Source organism: Castor canadensis, chromosome 8, assembly GCF_047511655.1.
Source record: "Castor canadensis chromosome 8, mCasCan1.hap1v2, whole genome shotgun sequence".
Classification (NCBI taxonomy): Eukaryota; Metazoa; Chordata; class Mammalia; order Rodentia; family Castoridae; genus Castor; species Castor canadensis.
The window spans coordinates 86,905,839-86,932,217 of record NC_133393.1 but is presented as its reverse complement, the minus strand read 5'-3'; the positions used below and the strand labels follow the sequence as shown (position 1 = coordinate 86,932,217).

Below are 26,379 nucleotides of genomic sequence, written 5' to 3'. Positions count from 1 at the left end.
GCTAGGATTACACGTATGAGCCACCAGCACCTGGCAATTTTAGTTATATCTCATTGACAACCTTATCTGAAAGAGGGATTGAATTCAGGGCTTCAGGCTTGCAGGACAGAAGCTCTTGCTGCATGAGTCACTCCAGCCCTTTTTTGTGATTTTTTTTTTTTTTTGAGATAGGGTCTCCAGAACTATTTGCCTCGGGCTGGCTTCAAACCTTGATCCTCCTGATGTCTGCTTCCTGAGTAGCTAGGATTACAGGTGTGAGCCACTGGCACCCATCTGAAAGGGAGATTAGGAAATGTAATTCTTTGCCTCCTTAATTAAAATATGGGTTCTGTTAATAAGGAAGAAGGAAGAATAAATACTGTGATAATCTGTAGCATAGGAGATAGCTACCATAAAGATCAGATTTGTATTCAAGTATATACAACATTCTTAGAAGATTGCCAATTCTCCTAGTGATCTTAGCATTGTTGTTTTTGTTTTTTGGCTCTCTTGGTATTTTCCTTTAGTTAGTTCCAGCTTTTGTGAAATAATAAATTCCCTATGGTCTTGTTTGAAGAGGCTTAAATCTTCTTCATCTTCTAGCATGTATATGGCTTCCACTTTGTCTCATAGTGTTTTTCAAGGAACTGATTTCTAGAAAAATTTGTGTAAGGTTTCAGAGGGCCAGCCTGTGGTCACTTGTGTCCATGTTTTTGGGTCCAATTGTGAGGCAGAATATCATGGCAGCCAGAGGTTGTGAAGGAGGCACCTATTTACTTCATGGTAGATTGGAGGCAGAGCCATTTTTTATTTCTCACCAAAAACCTTTTATATTTCTCCTATCTCTGATCCATAGATGCTTTCTGCAATGATCATCTTCTACACTGCAACTTAAACACTAGAATCAAGCAGTTGTTCTTCTATAACTTTACTTTTTCAAGTCTTGCTGCTACTTGATGAAGTGCCTCTCTGTGTATTCAGAAGAGTAACAGGGTGAGAGACCTAATTCCCAATATAGCTGCTAATCCTTTTTAATTCCCTGAAGTCTTTCAGTCCTAGGTTGTTTGTCCTTTCTTAGTTGAAACCCTGGGAAGTCACAGACTGCAGGAATGGAGAGTAAGAAGGTACTAAAAGCCACAGTTGGTTGGAAGGTAGTGCTGTTCAGTTTATTTAGGACTTTCAAAGCATAAAATGCTTAATTTTATTTCAACAAGCATGTTTCCTTTATCATCCTACAACATCAGTGACAATTTCCACGTCGTTTTCAATCTGTCTTTTATATATATGTAAAAATTCCATTTTAAATCCAGGTGAAAGAGAACTCTCTCTCTTAGGTATGTATGTAAATGGGTAATCTTCAGTCACCAGACTGGGTGGTAGTTGTGTATCCTTATGAAGCGTACATGGTTTTCAACCTAAGGATCTATAGAATAATGAATTTTCTAAGACAACTAAGAATTCAGACATAGATAAACTTGCAAAGAAAAGTAGGGGATAAAAGAGGATTAGATTCTTATGTAGAAACAAAATTTGAGGGCTGGAGGTGTAGCTCAGTGGTAAAGTGCTTACCTAAGATGCACAAGACCCTGGGTTTGATACCAGCACTGCCAAAAAAAAGATGTTTATATGCACGTAAATTATGTCACGTATAACTAAATATCATTTATGCAAATACTTACAAAAGTCTAGTGACTTCTTTATGTTTCTACAGATAGTTTCAGTCCTTGAAACTACTATCCATGATTATTAGTATTGCATATTTTCAGTTATTCTTTGTCTTTCTCTTTTTTTGTTGTCTTTCTTTTCTTACAATGCTAGGGATCCAACCTATGTCCCTGTGTGTGGTAGGCAAATGCTCTGCCACTGAGCTGCATCCCCAGCCCTCTTTGTCTTATTTTTAAAAGGAAGAAACAACATCAGAATTCATCACTTAATTTTGTGGCACACTTTAATGAACTTTTATTAAAACATAGTTACAATATTTGAGGTAACTGGTATTTTGCTTTTTCTTCTTGCTTTCCCTATGAATCTGGATAAAAATCTCTGGTCTCCAGTGAAACTATCATTATATCTGGGCTGTCCTTTCTTCTCATTTTGTCCTTATAAGGCTATCCTGTTTTATCACTTCCTGCTTCAGCTCCAGACTTTTTCTCTCTTCCCCTCCCATCCTGGGTGGATGCTTGCTCCATGTGGCAGAGCTGTAACTGTTCACAGCTGTCCAAAAACGGCTGTGGACCAGGGGCAGCTTGAAGTTTTAACTTTCGTTTTACAGAGAACAACATACTTGAGTGTTGCAGCAGGCAAGTTATAACTGGCATTTACTTCTTGTCCTTGTAGAACACTGAAAATCTCCCCCAGCACTTTAGAAGGGGGACCCTGACTGTGTTGAAGAAGAAGTGGGAGAAACCTCTACCAGGAGCAGAATCGCACACAGACCCTCTGCCAAAAAGCAGCATTGAGGTTAGGCACAGAGCGGACCACCATCCTGCAGAAGTGACAAGCAACTCTGCTTCTGGAGCCAGAGCGGATCACAGTGAACAAACCCAGCCCAGACCTAGATTTGGATCACGTCCTGAAACCCTTCCTCAGTGCCGGGATCCCCACTCCGAGGACAGGGAGGATCTTAAAGCCCACACAACAGAAAGTAAAAAAATGGAAAATTGTCTAGGAGAGTCCAGGCATGAAGTCGAGAGATCCGAAATGAGTGAAAACACAGAATCTTCAGGCAAAATAGAGAAGTACAATGTTCCACTGAACAGACTTAAGATGATGTTTGAGAAAGGTGAACCAACTCAGACCAAGGTAAGAATTGGGTGGGTTTAAAACTTGAGAAAGCCAATTCACATAATAACAAAGCTGTTTTTCTAATCTGGACAGCTGGAGTAGAGTTGAATATGTGGTCAGTATGTCTTTTGATTCAAGTTAGATGAGTTAATAAAAAGTCTCAAATGAACTATTTACATAGATTTGTATGTGTGTGTGTGTACCAATTTTTGTGTTAAATCAAGTTCACACTGGGATTCAAGTTGGTATCTAGAAATAAAGAGAGTTGGATACTGATTGGGTTATGTGTTTTGGTACACTTGCCCTTTTAATTTGTCTTCCTGTGCCTTTTGTCATTTGTAGCCTTGGGGGTGGAATTACTGCTGAATCGCCTTCTGCTTGGACACAGCTGCAGACAGTGTTAAGGCCAGAGTTTAACATTAAGACTGAGGCTTAGTTGTCTCTTTGCGAGCTGAATCCCTTCTCTTCTCAACTTCCTCATCTGTGCCTTCCAACAAATGTTTTTTATCTGCTAAAATCCTCTCCCAGGAAAAATCAATGAAGATAGCCAGACTAACTATAGCTTTCAGGAGTTTTGACTCTGCAAATGCACAGGGTTGCATTTTCCTACAACTGCTAATGAAATTTGATCCTTCATGTGGATTGCAGACTGAGTCCCCAGAGGGAATTACTTAACTAGAAAATGAGTTACATATGCTTGTGACTTATAACACAGTCCAGGGGCTGAAAAACTGGTAAATTTTTCCAGTTTTCTCATACTTTCCTACATATCTGGCTTTGTACGTGGGGATGGTTTGTTACAATAGTCATTATAATGAAATAAACAGATCTGATGGGTAGCAAAGCCATCATTTACTCTTGATTCCATCTAGATAGGAAAGATTGAATTTTTCAAAAAGGTAGCCATTTGGCCCAAATCCCTACATTTGTGAATAGCATTTCAGAATTCTTTCTGAAATTAAAGGAAAAATAGATTAGTCATTCTGTAATTCTCAATTATGTTCAGGGTAACATTGTCAATTCCTTCCCATGACTTGCTGTGTCTGTTGTCTAGGAAAGTTCTTGATTGTTTGAGGGTCATGTTTGAAAGCTTAGGAAGAATTTTTAAAGTTTGTAAAGCTAGAACCCTTTTCTGTGCATGAACTGAAGCTTTGCTTTAACACTGAAACCAATTGGCAAATGATGTAACCACAAAGCAGTTGTATGATTTTTCTTAAACTCTCTTCCCTCTCAATTTTTAGTTCCCTAGGCCTGCCAACTCCCTCTTTCCCCTTTATGGTCTTAATAATTTTTTTTAAATCTAAATTGAAAGAAGAATTTTAAATGGAAGGAAAAAAATGTCAGAAATTCTAAATAGAGAGGAAGGGGCTTTGTTGTGACTCAAAGCACCATTGTAAGTCTCCTCCTCACAGACCCTGCTAGGGGTAGGACGCTGATGTCATGCCAGCACTCACAATGTGGATTCAGTGCAAAAGGGCTGTGCATGTCAAAACTGGCCCAAGGTAGGAAATGACTAGGACTGAAGCAAACAAAAATGCTGATTATGTGTAAGGATCTGGTGAGAGACTTTTCTCATAAATGTCTAGTTAGAGATGGGTCAGAACAAGCCTATTTCTTTATGTCTGGTCATAGTGGAGGAAAAACCATCCCATATAAAGAAAAGCCCTACTAGATTGCTGATAGCAGCCTGGTGGTTAAACTCACAGGAAGATGGACAAGTTCTGAGATTCACCTGAGCTTTTGGGTTTGTGTGTGTGTGTATGTATGTGCCTTTTGTACTTCCTGATTAAATAGCTTTTCTTCTTAAAGACTGAAAAGCATAGCTACCCTTGGTTTTATAGCTGTTTCTAAGCAAACATCATTATCTATGTTGGAAACAGTCCAAATTACTTTTAAAAGTTTTGTCCAATATTTCAATCAAGTCTTAAGAAAAGTTTTGCCTACTTTAGATTGAGAAATAATTAATCAGTTTGCAATTAGGTATGGTTATTATTAACATAATTTCAGCTTTAACATGAATAAGGCTTTACTTGGGAAGTTACACATTTGGATCTTTGGAAGGAAGTTCTAAGAAATATGGTAGGAATGCTAGAAATCCTAGGAGCAAGATTATACAAGTATATATTTAAGAGCCAACAAATTAGTACCTCAGTGTGACAAATGGAATTGTGTGAATCTTTGGTTCCATAATTGAATTTTAGACAACTGGATTGAATCTCAAGAAGCTGAGAGAGGTCAGCAAGTATCTAGATAATGAAAATGCATGGTCTAGAGTCCTCCAAAATCTTTTTATCCTAGTTTTTTACATGAGGCAAAGTGAGCTGGCTTAAGTTCTGCTTTTCTTAGGCTTTCTTGTACCCTTGTTTCAGATGATTTTTGCTCTTGTCCACTTCTCTTCCCTTCTCTTCCTGATCTCTTCTCTGCCTTACTGTTTTCTCTTTACTTTGTAATCTCATCTGATTCCACGACTCTTCAGTGGTGAATCCCAAATGTAGATTCCAACCCTGAACTTTTAATCCAAGCTTCAGCCCCTACCAGATCGTCTGCTAGATCAGACATCTCTTTGCAACTATACCTTAGGCCCTCAGATTGAAGAAAGCTAAAAAGAATCCATTATCTTTCAAGCAAAAACTGTTTCTGCTTCTGGTGTCCCTTCAACCATCACCATTCACCCTGTTTCCTGATCTATATAATCATAGGGTTAGTTCTTTCCTCTGCCCATTCCCCTCCCTCGCCACCAGTCAGTCACTTTCTAAGCCCTCTTAAAAAGTCTACCTTTAAACACCCCCAAGTGTGAGCCATTCTTTCCATCCCACATCTAGTTCCATGGTTTAGATTTAGTGTATCTTGCTTATAGTATTGCTGCAACCTTCTTCATTGGTCTCTCATTTCTGCTCATGTATCCTCCATACTGTTGCTATTTATTTCTCTAAACATAGTTAAATTATGCTACTGCTTGGATCAGAAACTTTTTGGGGCTGGGCACTGGGTAGCTCATGCTTGTAATCCTAGCTACTCAGGAAGCAGAGATCAGGAGGATCAAAGTTAGAAGCCAGCCCAGGCAAATAGTTCAAGAGACCCTATCTCGAAAAACCCATCACAAAAAATTGGGTTGGTGGAGTGGCTCAAGGTGAAGGCCCTGAGTTCAAGCCCAAGTACTGCAAAAAGAAAAGAAAAAGAAACTTTTTTGGGTGTGTATGCGCTGGCCTTGAACTTGTGATCCTCCTGCATCAGCCTCTCAACTGTTGAGATTACAGGCATGCAACACCATACCCAGCTTGATCAGAAACTTTCAATGCCTCAAAATTTATCCATAATTAATATTCATGTCTTCCATTATGTGAGCTCAACCTATTTTTGTAGTCTCATGGGCAATCTTATATTCAAACCATAGATTATTCCTCATTCTCTAAACTTCATGCCCATCCCCTCGTTTCTACCTTTTGAATCTTATTCTTCAAGGTCTATCAATATTGTAAGGCCTTACCTTAACTTCTTTCACATTAAATTAACTTCACCCTCTGTTGGTTTTTTTTCTTTTTTTCAGAACTGGTGTTGAACCCAGATCCTTGTGCTTGCTAGGCAAGCACTTTACCACTTTAGCCACACCTTGGGCTCATATCTTTTTCCCTTTAGTAATTGCATATGAATTTGTATATTCCCCCATCTTTAATTTCTTTCAAAGTGAGGTTGTTTTTATCCCCCAGTGGTCAGCACAATGACTAACTCATAAGCATTGAGAATTGATTAAAGGCTATTCATCACCAGGCACCAGAGGCTCACGCCTAGCAATTTGGGAGGCTGAGATTAGGAAGATGGAGATTCAAGGCCAGCTGGAGCAAATAGTTTGTGAGACCCCCTCCCCGCCCCCCATCTCTAAAATAGCCAGAAGAAAATGTACTGAAGGTGTGGCCTTCAGGTCATGTGGTTTAATTGAATGCAATGGTCCTAATTCCTGAGTGAATGGCATGGATAATATAACCTATAATTATTACTAGGAAAAAGTAATGCCTCAGGGACTGTACTGCATATGGTTTAGCTTTCCTTATATCCTGTGTGTTTTGACTGGTGTTTTAGGTAGCTGACATAACTATTCTGGATATCCTTTTGTGGAAAAGTTGGCTGATCAACTAGTTATAATCAGCCTTCATTTGTTGTCATGTTGACATTTGAATCCATAATCTTTAGAGACCAGGATGTGGTTAGTCAAAAATTAAATACCTCTTTTTCTATCCCAAGGAGCATGTGCAAGGCTCCTTAAGCTTTAAGCTCTTTCTGTTTGGTTCCAACATATTTGGCCCACACAAATCCTTGAATAGATTAATAGATACCAAACATTTGATTCATATATTTCTACCTTTATAACCTTCTCTCTCTCTCTCTCTCTTTCTCTCTCTCTCTCTCTCTGTTTGTATGTGTGTGTTACTGGGGTGTAAACTCAGGGCCTCATGCTTGCTAGGCAAGTGCTCTATCACTTAAGCCATGCCCCCAGCCCTTTACAACCTGTTTAAATTATGGCCTTTTCCTTATGTCAAGTGTAATGTAAAAAAAAAAAAAAGGCTGAAATATGGATAACCTTTGATTCTCCATGCTGGGGATTAAACCTAGGGCCTTGTACATGCTGGGCAAGTGCCAAGTACTGAGCTACTCCTCAGCCCTAACCCTTGATTCTTTCCCACAAATGCTGACTACTATTTCTTTACTGCAATGTTTCCTTCTTATAGGAGAGGAGTTAAAGAAAGGAAGGCAGGAGATAAGACAGAGTGCTTCTTCACACAAAATTCTAAAACGCATAAACACACTCTTACTTTCTGGGTACTCGCCAGGGGTAGGAGGTAGTAATGAGTTTATCCATGAATGAATAATAGAATTAAAACACTTTTTCTTCTTTTCCCCCCCACCCCCAACATTCATGGTATATTTTAATGCTTCCAGCTAGCCATATTTTAATTGATTTTAAATTTCTTAGTTTTCTTGAGACTGGACTCTGTAGCCTAGACTGGCTTGGAACACTCGATCCTCTGCCTCAGCCTCCTGAGTGCTAGGGTCACAGGCATGCAACATCACTCCCGGCCTAACTTGTTTTGGGTAAAAGAGTGCACTCAGATAAAATAGAAGTATCTAAAATAATAATGAAAGTTTCTCTTGCCCCATCTCCCTTTTCACTTGTTTGCTACTTCTCTCTGTATAGATTCCTAGCCTCTCAGCTTCCCTCAGAATTTCCTCTTACCGTTAGAATCATATATATGTATGGATAGCAAGAAAGTGCCAACAAGGCTTTACTTGTTGCATGAGAGTAAAACTATCCTTCAGATTAGGTGCCTGTGGCTCGTGTCTGTAATCCTAGCTCTATATTTAAGAGGCTGAAATCAGGAGGATTGAGACTCAAGGCCAGCCTGGGCAAATAGCTCGTGAGACCCGGTCACCAAAATAACCAGGGAAAAATGGACTAGAGGTGTAGTTCTGGTGATAGAGTACCTGCAGAAAGACCTGAGTTCAAACCCCAGTCCCACCAAAAAAAAAAAAAAAAAAAAAAATTGAGAGGCTGGGGACATAGCTCAGTAGTAGAGCTCATGTACATATGTGGTCCCAGACTCAATTCCCAGCACCAAAAACAAAGAAAAACCCAAAACATACTTCTTCACTAGCATGTTTGTGGTTTTCCTTCTTGTAAGTTCCTGGAAATGATGCGTAGTATTTTCTTTACCTTTATATTACCCTGATACATAATAGTATATATGTGTTCATATGAGTCCTTGAGAAAATAAGGAAACCATGCTAAAGGTTGGTCTGTCTTCATCAGACATTTTATCCATAGCCAACTAATCTATAATCTGCATCAAAAAAACAATTTGTGTATGCTTTTTTTCTTTCTCATTTTTTATTAGCATACATTAATTATACAGAATACTGGGTTTAATGCTGATATTTTGACACATGTATAAAGTGCTTTGATCACGTCCCCCCCACACTAATCCTACTTCTTCTCGTGGGATTAGTCCTCTATGTATGCCTTTTGGTGAATGGGTAGGTGTCCATAAGGAAGCCCTAGATGTTGCAAAAATTATTCATAACTTTTTTTTTTTGGTACCAAAACCCACAGAATGAAACATATCCATAACTTTTTATCCTCCCCTCTTTTGGATAAAAATTGGATATGTTATCCTACTTAATGTTATTGTAATAAGTTTTTTCTTCTACTCTCCTAACATCTCAAATAAATTATTTAGTAAAATATTCCAAGAAGAATGCAATTCTAAGGATGTTCATAATTGGTGTTAACTGAATAATTTGTCATAATTTTAAGATGAATTTAGGGAGGAAACCCATCTGCTGTCAACATCATTGTGAAATCTAATACAGTCATCTTAATGTAAAGGACTACATCTTAAATTATAATTTGCTTATTAACAAATAATAAATCTTAAATTGATCTAACATTTAACCTCCAATAGATATATCACTACTACTTTAAGTGTGGATAATGGTTTTGCATATTATTATTGTTAAATGTACATAAGAATTTTTTGTTTTCTGTCAGTGCCCTCTGTTTCATATATCTTATTAAAATTAATTTGTTGTTTAGTATGTCACTTATATCTTCTAGCTTCTGTGGTTTCAAAATGTGAAAAACTGTTCTCAGTGTTATTCTGACTGGTTTCTTTCTTTCTTTTTTTTTTTTTTTCCATACTGGGGTTTGAACTCAGGGCCTGTACCATGAGCCACCCCACCAGACCTTTTTTGTGATGGGTTTTTTTGAGGTAGGCTGTCTGAGAAGTATTTGTCCAGGCTGGCTTTGAGCCACAATCCTCCTGAGTAGCTAGGACTACAGGCATAAGCCACCAGCACCCAGTATGACTGGTTTCTTTCTATAATGGTATATTTCTCATAAAGACCACAAATTAGTATAAATTAAGTTTTATTTACTTTTTTTTTTAAGTACTTGGGATTGAATTCAGGGTCTTGCAGCTCTGCCACTTGAAGCACATCTCCAGCCCAAGTTTTATTTACTCCTAATTAATAGCTCCAACTGATTCTTCAGTCTTTTGTATCTGTCCTTGATGTGTCAGCTAGAGACCAATCATCTATCTCTTCTTCTCTGCTTACTTTGATACCATAACTACTTATTGGTTTCTAGCCAGTTTCATTACAGTAAAACATGTTGAAAAGCAATATCAAGGACTGGAACTTTTTCTAAGCAATCTTGGCTATGTTAGCATTAGTGGGAGCCAAAAAGACTTCATGTACTCCCTCCAAATACCACTACCTTTGCTTCCTTCACTCCTGGATTAGACAAAATAGATGTGTACAGATGGCTATATGACAGAGGCATTTCCTCTTGCCTTCTAACTCACTGATGAGTTATAATGAGTAAGTAATCCCCATCAAGATCATTGACATGGGCCAAGCATGGTAGGGCATGCCTGTGATCTCAGCTACTCATTCCAGCTACTTGGGAAGCAGAGACAGGAGGATTAAGGTTCAAGTCCATCTGGAGCAAAAGTTAGGAAGACCTTATCTCAAAAACAGCTGTTCATAGTACTGTACACCTGAAATCCCAGCTTCTCAGGAGGCAGAGGTAGGAGGATCATGGTCTGAGGCCAGCTTTAATAAAAGTGTGAAACCTTATCTGAAAACCAAACTAACAAAGTAGAAGGGGCTGGCAGAGTAACTCAAGTGGTACAGGCCCTGAGTTCAAATACCAGTGCTGCCAAAAAAAGAAAAGAAAAAGGACTTGGGGGCATGGCTCAAGTGGTAGAGCACTTGCCTAGCAAGTGCAAGACACTGAATTCAGTCCCTATTACTATTAAAAAACAAAATCATTGACATGCAAATCCTAGAACTATATGGAACTTTTAAGAGGTTAGTTAACTTAACTCACTGTTCATTGGTTATTGCAATCCCAATTTTATAGATGGAAATAGCTAAGGTTAGGGAAGTTAACCAATATACCCAATGTCATGTGGGTAATTAATATCAGAACAGGGATTGGATTGTGCAGTGTCCCTTCTACCACATGACACTATCTTTAGGATATTATAATAACTGCTTATTGTTTAGAAACAACTAGCCACAGACTTGTATATCTTTGAAATCTAAGGAAATTAGAAAAAGTTGAAAATATATCAACAGCTGTAGTCTCAGACATGAAAGCTCTCTATCTTCTCACACTTTGTATTTAACCAAATGAAAAATACCAAGGCAGTGGAGTGAAGAAGTATGTTAGAATGGAAGAAATTTGTATTAAAATTCTGGAGTTAGAAGCGTGTGGATTTGGGAATGTTGTTTTTGTTATTCTTAGCATGTAAATTAAATAGTCATCTGAACAGTAACACACACATACACACAGAGAGAGTAAACCAGAAAGGAGAGACAAAAGGCCAAATAAACCAGCATAAAATTTAAAAAAGTAATAATAATAACCTTTGAGCCATGTATGTTGGTGCATATCTGCAATCCCAGCATTCCAGACCCTAAATCAGAAGGATCTCTAGTTTGAGGCCAGCCTGGGCTACATAATGATACCTTGTCTCAAAAAATAAAACAAAACAAAGTAACCTTACCAACTGTGTATAAGACTCTTGATCCTTTTTGTTCCTTATCATTGCATAATTGGTTTTCATGTTGTTTTAGTGACTCTCTACTCCTTTTTGTGGTCTTTATTTTTTGTTTGTTTGTTTAGTTTTTGTTGCATAGACCTACATATGTATCTTCCTAGTTCATGTAGTTACCCTTTTGTGAGAATATTGTATTTCTGGGAATATTATATTTCACTATGCTATTTAATCATTCCTCAGTAATCAGATTCTTTTCTAACTTAATAGAAAAGCTCTAAGCATATTGGCAGAAATGTTTTGTGTTTTGTTTTTTTCTTTGGGCTGTATTACTGAAATGGCATTATCACAGTGAGATGATGTAGTATATTAAATGTTCTTTTTACATATTTTCAGCTTGTTCTTAAAGATTATACTATTTTATAACACCACAAATAGTCTAAGCACATAATCCTGAACATTTTATCATTTTCATTTATTTGTGTTAATTTACCAGATGTAAAGTATTACCACTCCTTCCTTTTCTTTTTTGCTAATTATAAAACTAATACATAATTTTTGTACAAAAATTGGAAATACAGAAATTGTAGAGAAATCCTTACCCCTGGAGGTAAGTGTCCCTTCTATGTGTATTATTTTATATAAATAAACTCTTTTTTTTCTAATGGAGTCCCTGGAGAAGAAAATTTTTATCACTTAATATTTTGAGAAAGTAAGGGTAGATTTTTATCTCTATGTCAGGATCCCTATGCATAGTTCAGCAAAATTTCATTTTTCCCTAAAAGCCACCCTTTCTCCATCCTTGACTTTGGAAGGATAAGAGAGTCTGAAGGAAGGTCAACGATGGAAGGTTCAAGGAAGTGGCTGAGTAAGGTAAAGGATTCTCCATAAATGCTGAGAATCAGCTTTAAAGAGAATTTTTCCTGAAAATAGGGGTAAAGAAGATAGAAAATCCTGCGTTATTAGTTATTAAGAACCTCATTTTATTTTATGTTTTAAAAAATTCCAGGAAAAAAACCACAAAACTCTACAAACTACTAGCTGAAAGTTCCAAGTTTTTGCCCTCTTATTACTGTATGTTGGTACATTTGATTTATGGATTCACAGAAAATATTTAAAGGACATTCACACTAATGAGGGTTACAGTCAGCTGACAGGAAGGAAGACTTGTGGGGTGGGGAAAGGCCAAGCCTTAGGAAATTCCAGAAAGTCTTAAAATGTCTTGTTTCTCTTTCCTTGGCAGAGTTTGAAAATTAAGGCCCTCTCAAGTTTCTAAGTAAAAAGGGCTCAAATGAGATACAAGACTGTTACAGAGGAGTATTTGTGTGTGTGCACACATAGGCATGCACACACACACTTTTTTGTTTTGGCTTTTTTTTTTTTTTTAACTTCCTTAAGAAATATTGGAGGAAACACCTTCTTCTTCCTGTATCTCAGATTACCATTTGTAAAATGTAGATCATGAATTAAATCTTAAATGCATTTGAGATCTTGTTATTTGTGGTGTTTGAGGTAGAAAGGTATTGAAAATAATACCCAGTGTTTCTCCTAGGATCTCATGAAAACGTCAAAATGTATTTCTCCTCAGAACCAGTCAGTATAATTGTGATTTCCAGAGACACTCTTCCTGACTATTTTTTCCCTACAACCTGATGGTTTTGTTCATTCTTTTTTTTGTGTATGTGTGTGTGGAGGCAATGTAGCTCAGGCTGGCTTTGAACTCCCAATCTTCCTGCCTCATCCTCTCAAGTGCTGGGATTACAGTTATGTACCATCCCGCCCAGCTTATTCACTTTTTTTTTAGTACTTGAAAGAAAATAATTAACAGTATTGATACCCTTATATATTAGAAGGTCTTTTAAAAATTATTTTTAAGATCCTTATGTAACGCAGGTTTTTGTTTGTGTTTTGCTTTTTTTGAGGGGGAGAAGTGAAACAAGGTCTTGCTGTGTAGCCTATACTAATCTTGAACTCTCTGCCCTCCTGCCTCAGCCTCCCAAATTCTGAGATTACTAGTGTGTACTACCACACCCTGCTAGCAAACATGGGAAATTTTATGCATCTAAAACAAAAGAAAGTCTCTGCCCAGGCAGGTATATGTTCTGGTTCTACATGTGTTTGCTTTCACTAACACCAGTGCAGGAACTTCCCATAAAACAGATGTGGAACTAGAACTAAGCAAAACTGAACTCTCTGCAGGTTACAACATGTAACACATATTCTTGGAATTGTACTTGAATTTTACCTTTGACAGGATGTAAATATCTCTGTTAAGAATGCAGAGTCCATTCTTTTTAGTATAAAATAAAGTATAATTTCCAGGCTTTCTCCCTTTTCTGAGTCCTAAATATTCTAATTTAGGTAAGTTTTTCTAAGTGATTATATTGCAGCAACATTTGGAATCTAATTTGTTTAAATGATCACTATGTCCATCAGCTTTCTGTTACTGTACCAAATACCTGAGATAATCAATTTATAAAGAGAAATGTTTATTTTGGTCCACAGTCTTGGAGAAAGGGAGAAAGAAAGAGAAAGAGAGCGAGAGAGTCACTTTTGAGAGTGCACCCCTAATGACCTAAAACCTCCCACTAGGCCCCACCTCTCAAAGGTTGCACCTCCCAGCAGCACCAAGCTGGGGACTAAGACTTTAACACATGGGCCTTTAGGGTACAGTATGTTGAAAACAAAACAAAAAAATATGGATGGAAGTTGTCCTGTCAAACCTGGATTTTCGCTTTGGCAATGATTTTCCTTTTCAGATGGGGGTCTGTGCCCCAGAGCATGTTGAGCCAAATGAGTCATATGGATGTAGCTGATGTTAGTGCAACTGACCTGAGTATGATGTGGCAGAGTTAGAGTTGATACGACTTACTTTTCATTAAAAATAGATCCAATTACTAGTATACTAGTAAAGCTGCCTGGAGATAGATTGTATTAAATACATGCTGAATTGGTAAGAAACTATTCTCATTGTTTGCAAAGGATTCTTAATACTTTGCTCTGATTTCTGAAGTGGCACATTTTCTGTCATGGGGGGGTGGTTAAAAAAAAAACTTGTAAAAGTGATAGTTCACCTCCTTGATCTTTACTGTTGATTGTTCCATTGGACTTAAAGATTTAATAACTTTTACTAATGTTGAATTCAAAAGGGTGTTAGGGATATAACTCAGTAGGAGGCCCTGGGTTCAATCTCCAGCAAAAGAAAGAAAGAAAGAAAGAGTGTTTCACTGTCCTGTCAGACATCTTTCCTACTTCAGTTATTTGGAAATAGAGATTTGAGTGATAGGATTTGTTTGAAGGCTATTATAACAAACTGAATAAATGTGATATACTTACTTCCTGTGTATTAGGGAATATTCTGTAACATTAATTGGTTTCTTCTTAAGTTACATTTCTAGTCCTAAAAATTATAATTTGCAACTTTAATTAGAGATGTACTCAAGATATGAAAGATAAAACGTAGGGACTTCCAGGAATTACAAAATACTTTATTCAAAAAATCTGTAGCAGTTGGCTGTGATGGCACACACCTATAATCACAGCACCCAGAAGATCAAGGCAGGAGGATCACAAGTGTGAGGCCAGCTTGGGCTACAGAATGAGATCCTATTTTGGAAAAAAGAAATCTTTGCATGAGGGCTGGGGTGGTGTAGCTCACTGGTAGAGTGCTTGCCTAGTATGTACAAGACTCTGGGTTCAATCCCCAGCACGGCAAGGAAAAAAAAATCTATGGAACGTGAAAACAAAGATAACATCTCATATTTTCTGGATTTTATTAATAAGTGATTTGAACATTACATCAGTTTTTCCCGTCTTCTATACAAAGCTTATTTGTTTTCTAAACAGATTCTTTGGGCCCAAAGCCGAAATTCAGGTGGAAGGAGGATCTCTGAAAACAGCTATTCTCTGGATGACTTGGAAATAGGACCAGGTAAGTGAAGAGTTCATATGTGTGAAGTCCTTTAGGAAATACTCATAGTAGTCATACCTTTTGGACTCAAAGCCAGTGCTTTTTAAAAAAGGAAGTCTCCCTAGCAGGTACAAGCCATCCCAAATCTCATTGCTCTCTATAAATAGCACTTTTTTTTTTTTAAATCCATCCTTGACAGTAATAATCTGTGGTAACCAAAGGATATGTTTAAGGGATTATAAGTGAAGTACTGTGGACCCTTTTGACTCCACAGTTACTTGGGGCTTGAGGGCTTCAAGGATGGGCTGTATCTTTAACAAGATTGGTTATCATAGGGCTGGAGATGGCTTAATAGAATGCATTCTTAGCCTGCAACAAGGCTCTTAGTTTGATCCCAGCAAAACACACACACACACACACACACACACACACACGGATTGGTTAGTTTGTATTACTGTGGTAATATAATACCTTGAGAGTTTGGGGAAGGGAGCATATATAAGCACCTCACAAAAGAAAAAACTAATAAGCACAAGAAAATCACCAGCCTTCTGGTAATCAAAGAAATGCAAATTAGGGCATGAGGTCAAGCAGTACAGCACCTGTGTAGCAATCATGAAACCCTAAATTCAAACCCCAGTATTGCCCAAAAAATGCAGATTAAAACAACTTTATCTCATTTTTCCCTCATATTAAATAAACCTAAATTTAAATATACATAATATTCAATTATGGTAAAGATTCTCTTTTTAATGTTAGGAAAGTGAGTGAATATTACCTTATAAAAGGCAATTATATTCCCGATTTCCTATTTGTACTTTTCTCTCTTTTTTGGCAGTACTGGGATGGTTTTTGTTTTTGTTTTTTGGTGGGATTGGGGTTTGAACTCAGGGCCTCACACTTGCTAGGCAGGTGCTCTTACCACTTGAGCCACTTCTCCGGCTTTCCTATTTACACTTTTAATAAAAGAAATTAGGGCTGGCAGAGTGGCTCAAATGGTAAAAACATCTGCCTAACAAGTGTGAGACTCTGAGTTCAAACACTAGTGCCACCAAAAAAAAAAAAAAAAAAAACAGAGAGAAAAAAAGAAATAGACATTAGATTGCAATAACACAAAATTTAAAATTTCAAACCATTGGAATGTCATATTTTGTCTTCTAACAAAGCATGTTATTTGTTTGCATGCTTCCAGGTCAGTTGTCGTCCTCTGCATTCAACTCAGAGAAAAATGAGAGTAAGCGAAATCTGGAATTCCCACGCCTGTCAGAAACTTCCATAAAGGATCGAATGGCCAAGTACCAGGCAGCTGTGTCCAAACAAAGTAGTTCAACCAACTATACAGTATGTGTTCTGCTTCATTCCTTCCTTCACTCCTCCACCAGTGGTCATTAAATCCTGGAACTAGGAAATGTCTTCTGGGCCCTGACCCTTTCCCTGGTCCCTTAGCTGATCTCTCCACACATAAATCTTACCCTCACCTTCATTTATAATCCTTATCCTCTTCTAATCTCAGTTTTTCTCTTCTAGCTTATTCACATTCATACCCTACTCTTTTTTTTTTTTTTTTTTTTTGTAATGTTACTAGTCAGTAATGTCATTAAGAGTTTTCTTGGCTCATCTACTTAACCTTTTCATTGTTGTTAAAGAAGTAATATTAGTTCTAGCAGAAATACTTATTTTTAGTTTGTTTTTGTTTGTTTGTGACAGGGTCTTTACTATGTAGCCTAGGCTGGTCTCAAACTCTACCTCCTGCCTCCCCATCCAGAGTTTAGGATCACAAACTTAAAGGTGTGGGCCCCCACCCCAGTCTTGTTTTTATTTTTGTTTTTGTGGTGCTCAGTATTGAACCCAGGGCCTCTCAAATGCCAGACAAGCACTCTATCACTGAGCTATAGCCTCAGTCCCTTACTTTGATTTTTGAGGAAAGTATTAGAAATAGCAGATGCAGTCAACATTAGTGTGGAGTTAGGATTTGTTTTTTCTTTTTGTAGAACTGGGGTTTGAACTCAGGACTTCGTGCTTGTAAATCAGGTACTCTATCATTTGAACCACACCTTCATTTCATTTTGGTCTGGTTATTTTGGAGATAGAGTCTGGAGAACTACTTTCCCAGGCTGGCCTCAAACCACAGTCCTCCCAATCTCAGCTTCCCAAGTAGCTAGGATTACAGGCATGAGCCACTGGCACCTGGCTAATGCATGAAAATCACCATTTTAAAGTACATACTTAAGTGATTTTTTTTTAGTATGGCCACAAGGTTGTACAGCCATCACTACAGTCTTAATTCCAGAACAATTCTGTCATCAAAAGAAACCTCATACTTGTGTAGTTACTCCCACCCCACTCCCACCCTCACTAACTTACTTTCTGTCTCTATGGATCTGCCTATTCAGGGCATTTCATAAAAAGAAACTGTACAAGGTTCAGGGTTGTTGCTCAGTGGTACAGAATTTGCCTAGCATGCATGAGGCCCTGGGTCCAATTCCTGGTATGGCAAAAATGAATAAATTAATAAATACACACATGTATTTATAATCTACTTAATCTTTAACCCTTATGATGTAATAGTTTCCTACATAGGTAAATACTGAATTCAAAAAGGGAGAAATGAAAGGGCTGGGGCATGGCTCGAGTGGTAGAGCACATGCCTAGCAAGTCCAAGGCCCTGAGTTCAAACCCAATACGGGGGAGAAATGATAGGAAGATTACATACTTAGTAAATACAAAAACTTTTTTTTTTTTTTTTTGGTGTCTAAGAATCAAACCCAGGGTTCAAACATGCTGGGCAAGCACTACCACTGAGCCACATCCCCAGGTTGAAAATTCAGTACTCTAAATAGAATGACAGTGGGCTGATGGAGTAGCTTAAGTCATAGAGTGCTGGACTGTATGTGGGAGGCCCTGGGTTCAAACCCCAGTACCATCAAAAAAAAAAAAAAGTTTAAATAGAATGAAGGGAAGCCTTCATTGTAAGATAATTGAAATTACCTTTTAGATACTATTTATTTGTGCTGGAGGCATAGCTCAAGTGGTACACTGCACTTGCCCAGCAAATATAAGGCCCTGGGTTCAATCCCAAGTACCACACACACACAAAAAAAGTATTCATATGTATGCACATGTATATACACTTAAATTTTTCTTTTTTTCTAATTTAAGGACACTTTTTTCTTTGGGGCAGTACCGGGGTTTGATATTCAGGCTTCACACTTGATAGGCAGGCACTATACCTCTTCAGCTACACCACCAGCCCTAGGACTTTTTTTTTTTTTTTTTAAGGGCACACATTTTTCTTTTAAATACTGTTCTGTGATTTCAGATTACAAGATCTATTGCTGTCTTTTTAACAAGGTTGGGAGAATAATAATTTTATTTGTTCTTTAGGCAGATTGAAACTGTGCATACTAGTAATCATAATCCCTATTCTGGAAATTAAGTCTTCTTTTCCCCCAAATAATTAATATGCATTCTGCAGTAGTAGTAGATTTTTCACAGTAGTTTTAATAAGAGATGTTGGGTTTAAATCAATAGTAAAGAGGAACTTCCCAAACTCGTTATTCAGAGTGAGTGTGAAAAATGAGCAAAAGTGGATTTCCCTTAGAAGGTGGATCAGGAGTTACAGCAAACAGGTGATTCCTCTTCCCTCCCATACAGGAGGTGGCTGCTTCTCAGTGTCCTTCTGCTGCAAACATTCCATTCCCTTCAGGTGACTCACTAAGTGGGAAAACTTGTTCAGTGACTTTTTTTTTTTTTTTTAAACTCTTAACAGAGTTTCTGTATTGCAGTTCTCCTGTTCTGGAGATTTTAAGAGTTGAAAAGTCTTTAGGAATTCTTGTAAAAAATACATTTTATCTCATCCCCAAAGAATTTCTCAGGCCGCTAACAGAACATGGTTGTAACAAGGCAGAAATTCTCTGGCAGTGGCTCAAGAGAGGGGGTTTTAAGATGAATTGGGAATAAACTGATGGGCTGTCATGGTGTATTCACTGTCAGTTCCTTCTCATAGAGCAGTGAGCTCTAATCTGGAATACCAGACCTGAGTACATTAGTCATACTCACTTCCCCTGAATTAGCCCCGTGGCCAAAGATTGCTTGTTTCCTGCCATGCCTAAAGAATCACAAAATAGAAGGGTACTGGATCACTAAACTACTAGCAGACTAAAGATAGGAAATGTCCATATTCGTTCTACCTCTCTGTTGATTTTAGAACTAGTAAATAAGTTAATATTTTGGTCCTGAGTGTCCTTTGCAAGGAAAAAAGTGTGATTATACTTATTCCTTATGACAGTCTAATGCATGCTTTTTTATGTTGAGGCTGTGTTATGAGAGGTAGAGTAAGGTATGTGTTTGGTATATGAATTTTATACGACAAACACCCTTTTGAAAGTCCCACAGAAAAAGGTTGTTTTATGGTATCATTAAGTATAATTTCGGTTTTTGTATGTATACATCATCCCTGTCTCTCTTTCCAGGCCGGGCATTTATATATATATGGTCAGTATATTTTCTTCATTATTGGCACTTGGCATCTCCTTTCCCCTGCTCCAGAATGGTCTTTTCTGATAAAGCTCACAAGCTTTGCATTTCCACAAGCTCTGCTGCTAGAAGAGTGAATCACAAGAATATTGTGTGCTGGGGGGTGGTCAGTGTGTGTGTCTCTGTGTTGATGTGTCTGTACTCTAATAAGTTTGAGACTAGCATACAAACATTTAACTCTGAGGTATGTGTCCACACAGCTGCTTTTGTCATTTCACTAGTCAATGGGTTGTGCTTGTGAGAGTTTGGGGGTTGATTTCAACTGAGGCCTCTGAGAAGAATTTTTTTTTTTTTTTAATATTTATGTGAAAGATGTGTTGTGAAGAGAATGGAATGATAAGAATTTTTTTTAAAAATTCACAGGTTATTTTTATTTTGTAGCATGAGTTGAAAACCAGTGGCGGTGAAATCAAAACTCATAAATTGGAGCAAAAAGAGAATGTGCCTCCAGGTCCCGAGGCCTGCATCTCTCATCAAGAGGGAGAAAAGGTTGGTTGAAAAGTTTGATGTCCAGTTACCAAGGAAGCATGTGTTCTAAATTAGATGCTTAAAATTAGAAACAACTCTAACTCTAGGCTGTAGAGTGTCTGGAAATTTGGTAACAGCTGCCAGGACAGATTGTCATTTTTACAGGTCACATAATTTCGGTTGGAGAGCTCTGCAACTTATAGCTGACCAAATAATGAGCCTTCAGTGGAAAATTCTTTTGCTCAGCAAATGCTCAGAGGGCATAGAGCTAAAGTAAATTTTAAAAATCTGTTTGATTAGAGATGTTATCTTTAAAATACTTGCATACTCTTAAGTATATGCTTAGTGCATTTTTGTAAGATTTTTCTTTTCTTTTTGTTTGTTTGTTCTGTTTTATTTTGTCTTGTTTTGAAGCTGGGTCTCATTATATTGCCCAGAATGGTCTGAAACTTGTATATTCAAGCCATCCTCTTGCCTCAGCATCCCAGAGAACCTGGACTATGTGTGCATGACACAGCTTTAGCTTATTTTATGTATCTTATGCAAGAAAATCTTATTCTTTCACTCAAAGTTTTGTTTGTTTTTGTTTTTTGGCCATGATAGAGATCAAACCCAGGGCCTTGCGTGTGCTAGGCAAGCCCTCTACATTGAGTTATATCTCTAACCCTCACTCAAAGTATTTTGAAAGCTAGGCACTATGCTAAACATAGGAAAGGCTATGCCATCATGCCTATAATCCCAGCACTCAGAAGGCAGAAGCAGGAAGATCTTAAGTTTGAGGCCAACGTGAGCTAAATAATGAGTTGGAGGTCAGTCTGGGCTACATAGTGTATATAGTGAGATTCTGTATCAAAAAAAGAAAAGAAAAAGAAACTAATGACAGTATGGTCTTCATGTTAGCAGAGAAACTGAACAGGTTAGCTACCTAACAGTTTGGTTGTCATAAAACAGTGTGATAGGTGCTGAGAGGGGTGTTCAAGATCATGAAAGCTCAGACTAAGGACACTTAATCTGACTTACTCTACAAGGTGATGTCTGAGCCAAATTTTGAATAAATGTGCAGAATTAGACCAGATGAATAAGGGAAAGATTGTAAGAAAAAGAAGGACATGCAACCAAAAGATAACAGAGTTTTTGGAAGCCAGAGATTGTGGCTTGTTTAGGGATTGCAGTTTGTTGTTTGGCTGGAGCATTGGTGAGAGACAGGTGGAGAAGAGGTGGAGAAGATCTGGAAAAGTTTAACTCCAACCCTTAAGGGTCTAGATGTAGTCAGGTAACAATAGAAAGCCAAAGCAAGATTTTAAGCAAATCATATTTGTGTTTTATGCATTAGATGGCTTAGTTGCAGTAAGTAATAGTATTTATGCCGGATGAATTTGTTATGTTCTCTGGCAAACCATTGCTCAGTTTTATTAGTCTTTCTCATCAATATAATAATAAAATGTTAAGTGAGGTAAGGTGAAAAGGCTTTCAAATCTATAACAGGATTAATCTTAGGACAAAAGACATTGCTTCAGTTATACACATTGATACCTTTAGGTTTTGGGGTTTTTTGTTTGTTTGTTTTCATGCTGGAGGTTGAATTCAGGGCATCACACTTGGCTAGACATTCCACCAGCCCTTTCTGTGTTGGTTATTTTTGAGGTAGGGTCTCATTTTTTATGCCCATGTCAGCCTGGACCTCGATCCTCCTATTTGTGCTTCCCTGCGTAGCTGAGGTGACAGGTGTGTACCTCACTGTGCCCGGCCATTTGTTGAGATGGGGTCTTGTGAACTTTTTGCCCAGGTTAGGCTGGAACTATGATCCTCCTGATTTCTTCCTCCCAAGAAACTAGGATTACAGGTTTGAGCTACTGTACCCAACCATATTGACACTTTTGATGTCATTCTTCCAAACGTGAGTTCGTTAAAATAAGTTAAGAGCAACAGTTGTAGTGCTGAAAGCATGGCTCAAGCAATAGATTGCCTGTCTCACCAGAATGAAACCCTAAATTCAAACCCGGTACCACACACACACAAAAAGCAACAGTTCTAAAACTACCATAGACTATTTTTTTAAAGTATGGCATATTGACAGAACACTTATTAGAACTTGTGAGATATGTTATGCTCTTGGATCAAAATAGGCACCCAGAAAAATGATCTCAGATTAATGGCTACAAATTTTGATTCACAGCATAGAACAGAAAAGAAATTAGAAAAATTAAATCACTTTATTTTATAAAAACACAAACGTATGTTGAAGTAACAAGATATAATACTTGACAGTCTTATATTATATGGCCATAAAATCATCAAATAAATTACATATATCCTTATAACAGTGGGCTGAGGTATTGGTCTAGAGGTCACATGTCTCCCCATATTTTAAATGAGAAATAAGTATATAAATAAGAATAATGAGTAAATAAGTTTTCCTTATGTTCTATAAAAAAGAAAATTTGAGAGAAAAATATTCCCAGCATTGGCATTGAAATCCCCCATCTTTACCCCAGGAGTATAGCTAGAATAATCATATGGAAATTAATGCTTGGGTTGTTCTTATATCTAATTCATGCTTCCTTCTTGATTGTCTTTTTTTTTTTCTTTTTTCTTTTTTGTTCTTTTTTTTTTTTTTCTTCTTGATTGTCAATGCCAATTTGAAACTGGAACTCTGGGGCTGAACTGGGGGATCAGAACATTTTAATTATAGCGTGAAAGGGCATGCGTTGCAACTGAATCATAAATTGGGGAGTGGGTGGGGAAGAAAGGGGATAAAGATAGTATATGTTCTTCCAGCACATAGCACAGGTTTGACTGCCTTAAAATTTGCAAGAATTTTCAGTGCCTCAGCTGTCCTCTTGCTGGCTGCTTGCTGAACTTTTGTTAACTATTACCTAAGCACTATTTGAATTTTGGTTTGTTACAAAAGCGCATTTATGCTAGAGTAAACTTTTTTTTTCTTTTTTCTTTTTATTATTGTTGTGCTGGGAGTACATTGACATTTACAAAGTTCTTACCATACATCATAGTTGAATTCACCTCTTCCATCATTCTCCCAGAGTAAACTTTCTTGAAATGAAATATTTTATCAAGGTATTGTTCTTCTCTTTCTCCTCCTGTGAATGAATGAATTTGTGCTTTCCTTTTTGTTGTTTTTGGTTTTTTGAATCAGTGCCTCAAAATGTAGCCTGAGGCTGGCCTAGAACTCCCTGTCTAGCCCAGTCTAGCCTCGAAGTCAGGATCCTTCTGTTTCTGTCTCATATGCTGGGATTATAGAGTACACCACACTTGACCATGAATTTGTGCTTTTTTTTTTTTTTTTTTTAATGAAATGTTTGAGCCCAATCTCATGTGTTTCTGCCTGGAAGTTCCTATAGTGAAGTCATCTGGTTGGCCATGTGTAATGATGTCATGATTGGCCTTAAGCATACCCCACAGGTTCAAGGTGACCAAATTAGAGGTGAGAGAAGAACATTAAGGAATGGATGCACTTACTAAATTAACAAGAGTTGAAGGATTTTTTATAGCCAAACATAACTTTCTGAAAATTTATTTCATATCATTAAATGAAATAATACATGTAAGGTGATCAGTCCAACACCTGGCACATAGTAAAAACTCAGTAAATATTGACTGTTATTATTTTAGTTTATTTTATGCCATGTTAGAGTTCCTGTAATAAAAAAAAGAGTAGAAAAAATGACACTGATGTTCGGGTGCAGTCAGCTAGCAACTTGATCTCCCTTGTTAATTTATTTGCTACATTAAACATTTTGATGTAAGGACTCAGTATTGCCCATAAAATCCAACATCTAAATGAAATAATATTACCAGAAGAGTGTACATTGGGTCATCTGATGACCCTTCAGTGGTTTTGGATATGGAGGGGATACCAGGAAGGCCTAGGGGCCAGTAGGAATGGGGAGAGAAGCTAATAAAAAGTTCTTTCATTTAAATTTGATGACTTCTGGGGAAAAGGTATGGACCTACACATGAGATCTGACATGCTCTAAAACACTGTCATTTTGAACTTGAGATGTGGCTTAGTTGTGGAGTGCTTGCCTAGCATCATGCACAAGGCCCTGGGTTCAATCCCCAGCACACACCTCCACACTTTAGCAATCAAAATGTCATTTCAGCAGAATGTATTTGATGGGAAATGGGAAGTAGGAAAATAAAAGAAAAAAGATAGTTTCTGTATTTAAATACTTTATTTTAGCTTAGAGTATCTTAAGTTATATAGTGAGGCGCTTTGCTCTCCTTAACATAGGAGTTTTTATTTTATTTTGTTTTTTAACAGTAGAACAATATGGTTTGGAAGTTCTTTTATAAAGGGAGATGATGCATACTTTTGGCAGTTGAGTGCAGTCTGTTTCTTGCGTTACTTTGTAATTGAGAGGCATGTTAATATCCTCATAAAAGACATTTTGCTGCCTCTTGTTTAAATGCTCAGCTGTTCCTCTGCCCGTTATTTCCTCCAGGCAACCAGTGACTGACTAGAGTCAGCAGGTTTTTATGGCATTAGCAGCAATTTGCTCTTTTATTTTTAATGTGATCTCTAATCCCCTCTACCCCTCTCTTTTAGGTTTCTGCAGCTGAGAATAGCCCAGCAGTCCCATCCATCCCTGCTGAAGATGACTCCCGTAAGTATTTGCTCTTAGCTCTGCAGGCAGAGGTCCTTGTTCTCTACCCTGTTTGGTTCAGAGATATCTCTATTATTATCAGTGTTGAAAAAGTAACATAGAAATACCCCACAATTCAGCTGATCACATCTTCCACTTGATTTTAAGGACTGGTGCTTGAATACCCTTCACACATTTCATGGCTTAGGGAGAAGTTAAATTCAATTAAATATGGTTTAACTTGGGACAAATGGAATACTTTTGGTACTTCCCTTATTGAACTTATCCTAAAGCCTTTTATACTCAATCCTTTCAGGTTTAAAGCTGTATAAACTAATTTTGAAGTTTTATTTTAATAGAGTTTTGTCCAAGAAGGATTTCATTCATTTACAGGGATAAAAAAGTATTATTTGTAAATCTGTTAAGGTTCTAGAGGGCTTCCTGCTGGTGATAAATTTTGTCATCATTTCATCCTATTTTGAAGTAATTTTAAGCCTGACTTCTCCCAAAGACAAAACTATTTGGTTTTTATTTTACTATGTCCACTTTTGATTCTAATTTTCAGTGTATCATTTCAAAATAGATATGGATTTCTAGCTTCTCTTCAAACAAATGAGTTTACTAGGCACTTGAAACTCTGTAACTAAAAGTAGAAGTATGAGCTAAACAGATCTCTACTAAGCCCTACCTACTATTTCAGAAACTAACTCTTACTGCTTGATTCCAAGAACATTCCTTTCACAATGATTTTGCTTAGACTAGAAATTTTTTTGGTTTTGACTAGGTTTGCAAAATTTTTGTTTTTAAAGAATAAGCCTTAATCTTTTGATACTTTGGTCTTTGTTACCTTAACTCTACTTTTTTTTTTTTTAAATTAAGATACTGGGGTTTGAATTTAAAGACCTTGCACTTGCTAGACAGGTGCTCTACCACTTGAGCCACTCTCCCAGCACAACTCTAGGTCTTTAAGGAAGATTTTTTTTTAATGATTCCTTAGTAGTTGTGTGAATGGCTTTTCTGTGTCTCTTCTGAGTTACATGAAATGAATACAACGGCAGAAAATCGGCTTATGTGGTTGGTACATTCAACAATGATGTAAAAACAAAAAACCCTATAGAACCCTTTTCCTCAGTCTTCATCCATGAGTATCTGGTGTAAGACTGATCAAAGACAGTGTAAGATTATACACATAACACATGCATGAACACATGGTATGAGATGTCTGCCTTTATGTTTCCTCCATTTTCCCAACTTCAGTTGAAGCACTCCAGAAGTTATTGGGAATGCCACCTACCAAAAAAACATCAAAGTCTGTAATTGGCTTTAAGAAATAAATGCTTCAGGGCAGAAATTTCTTTATGCATGGTGGTTTGGATTCCCTCTGTGTGATGTAGGGTGAGAAAGCCTCCTGACAACCTGACTCATGAGAGGACCTGAGAAAATCTAAAGATCACAGCTTCAGTTTAAAACATTCTTCCTCAGAAAAGCAAAGCTTTTCTTTGTGTTGAAAGGACCTGTCCTTGGTGAAAAGTGCCTATACTTT

At 37.4% G+C, this 26,379-nt stretch overlaps 1 protein-coding gene across 3 annotated transcripts in view; it reads left to right on the top strand.

Annotated features, from left to right (window-relative positions):
- Lima1 (LIM domain and actin binding 1) overlaps positions 1-26,379 on the top strand; it is an 80,675-nt gene that overhangs the window by 40,875 nt on the left and 13,421 nt on the right. For all 3 annotated transcript variants that reach the window (XM_020177957.2, XM_020177955.2, XM_020177956.2), the window contains 5 exons: positions 2,317-2,781; positions 15,165-15,249; positions 16,421-16,569; positions 20,146-20,253; positions 24,800-24,857. In XM_020177957.2, coding sequence (XP_020033546.1) covers positions 2,317-2,781; positions 15,165-15,249; positions 16,421-16,569; positions 20,146-20,253; positions 24,800-24,857 — 865 coding nt within the window. The remainder of the gene's footprint in view (positions 1-2,316; positions 2,782-15,164; positions 15,250-16,420; positions 16,570-20,145; positions 20,254-24,799; positions 24,858-26,379) is intronic.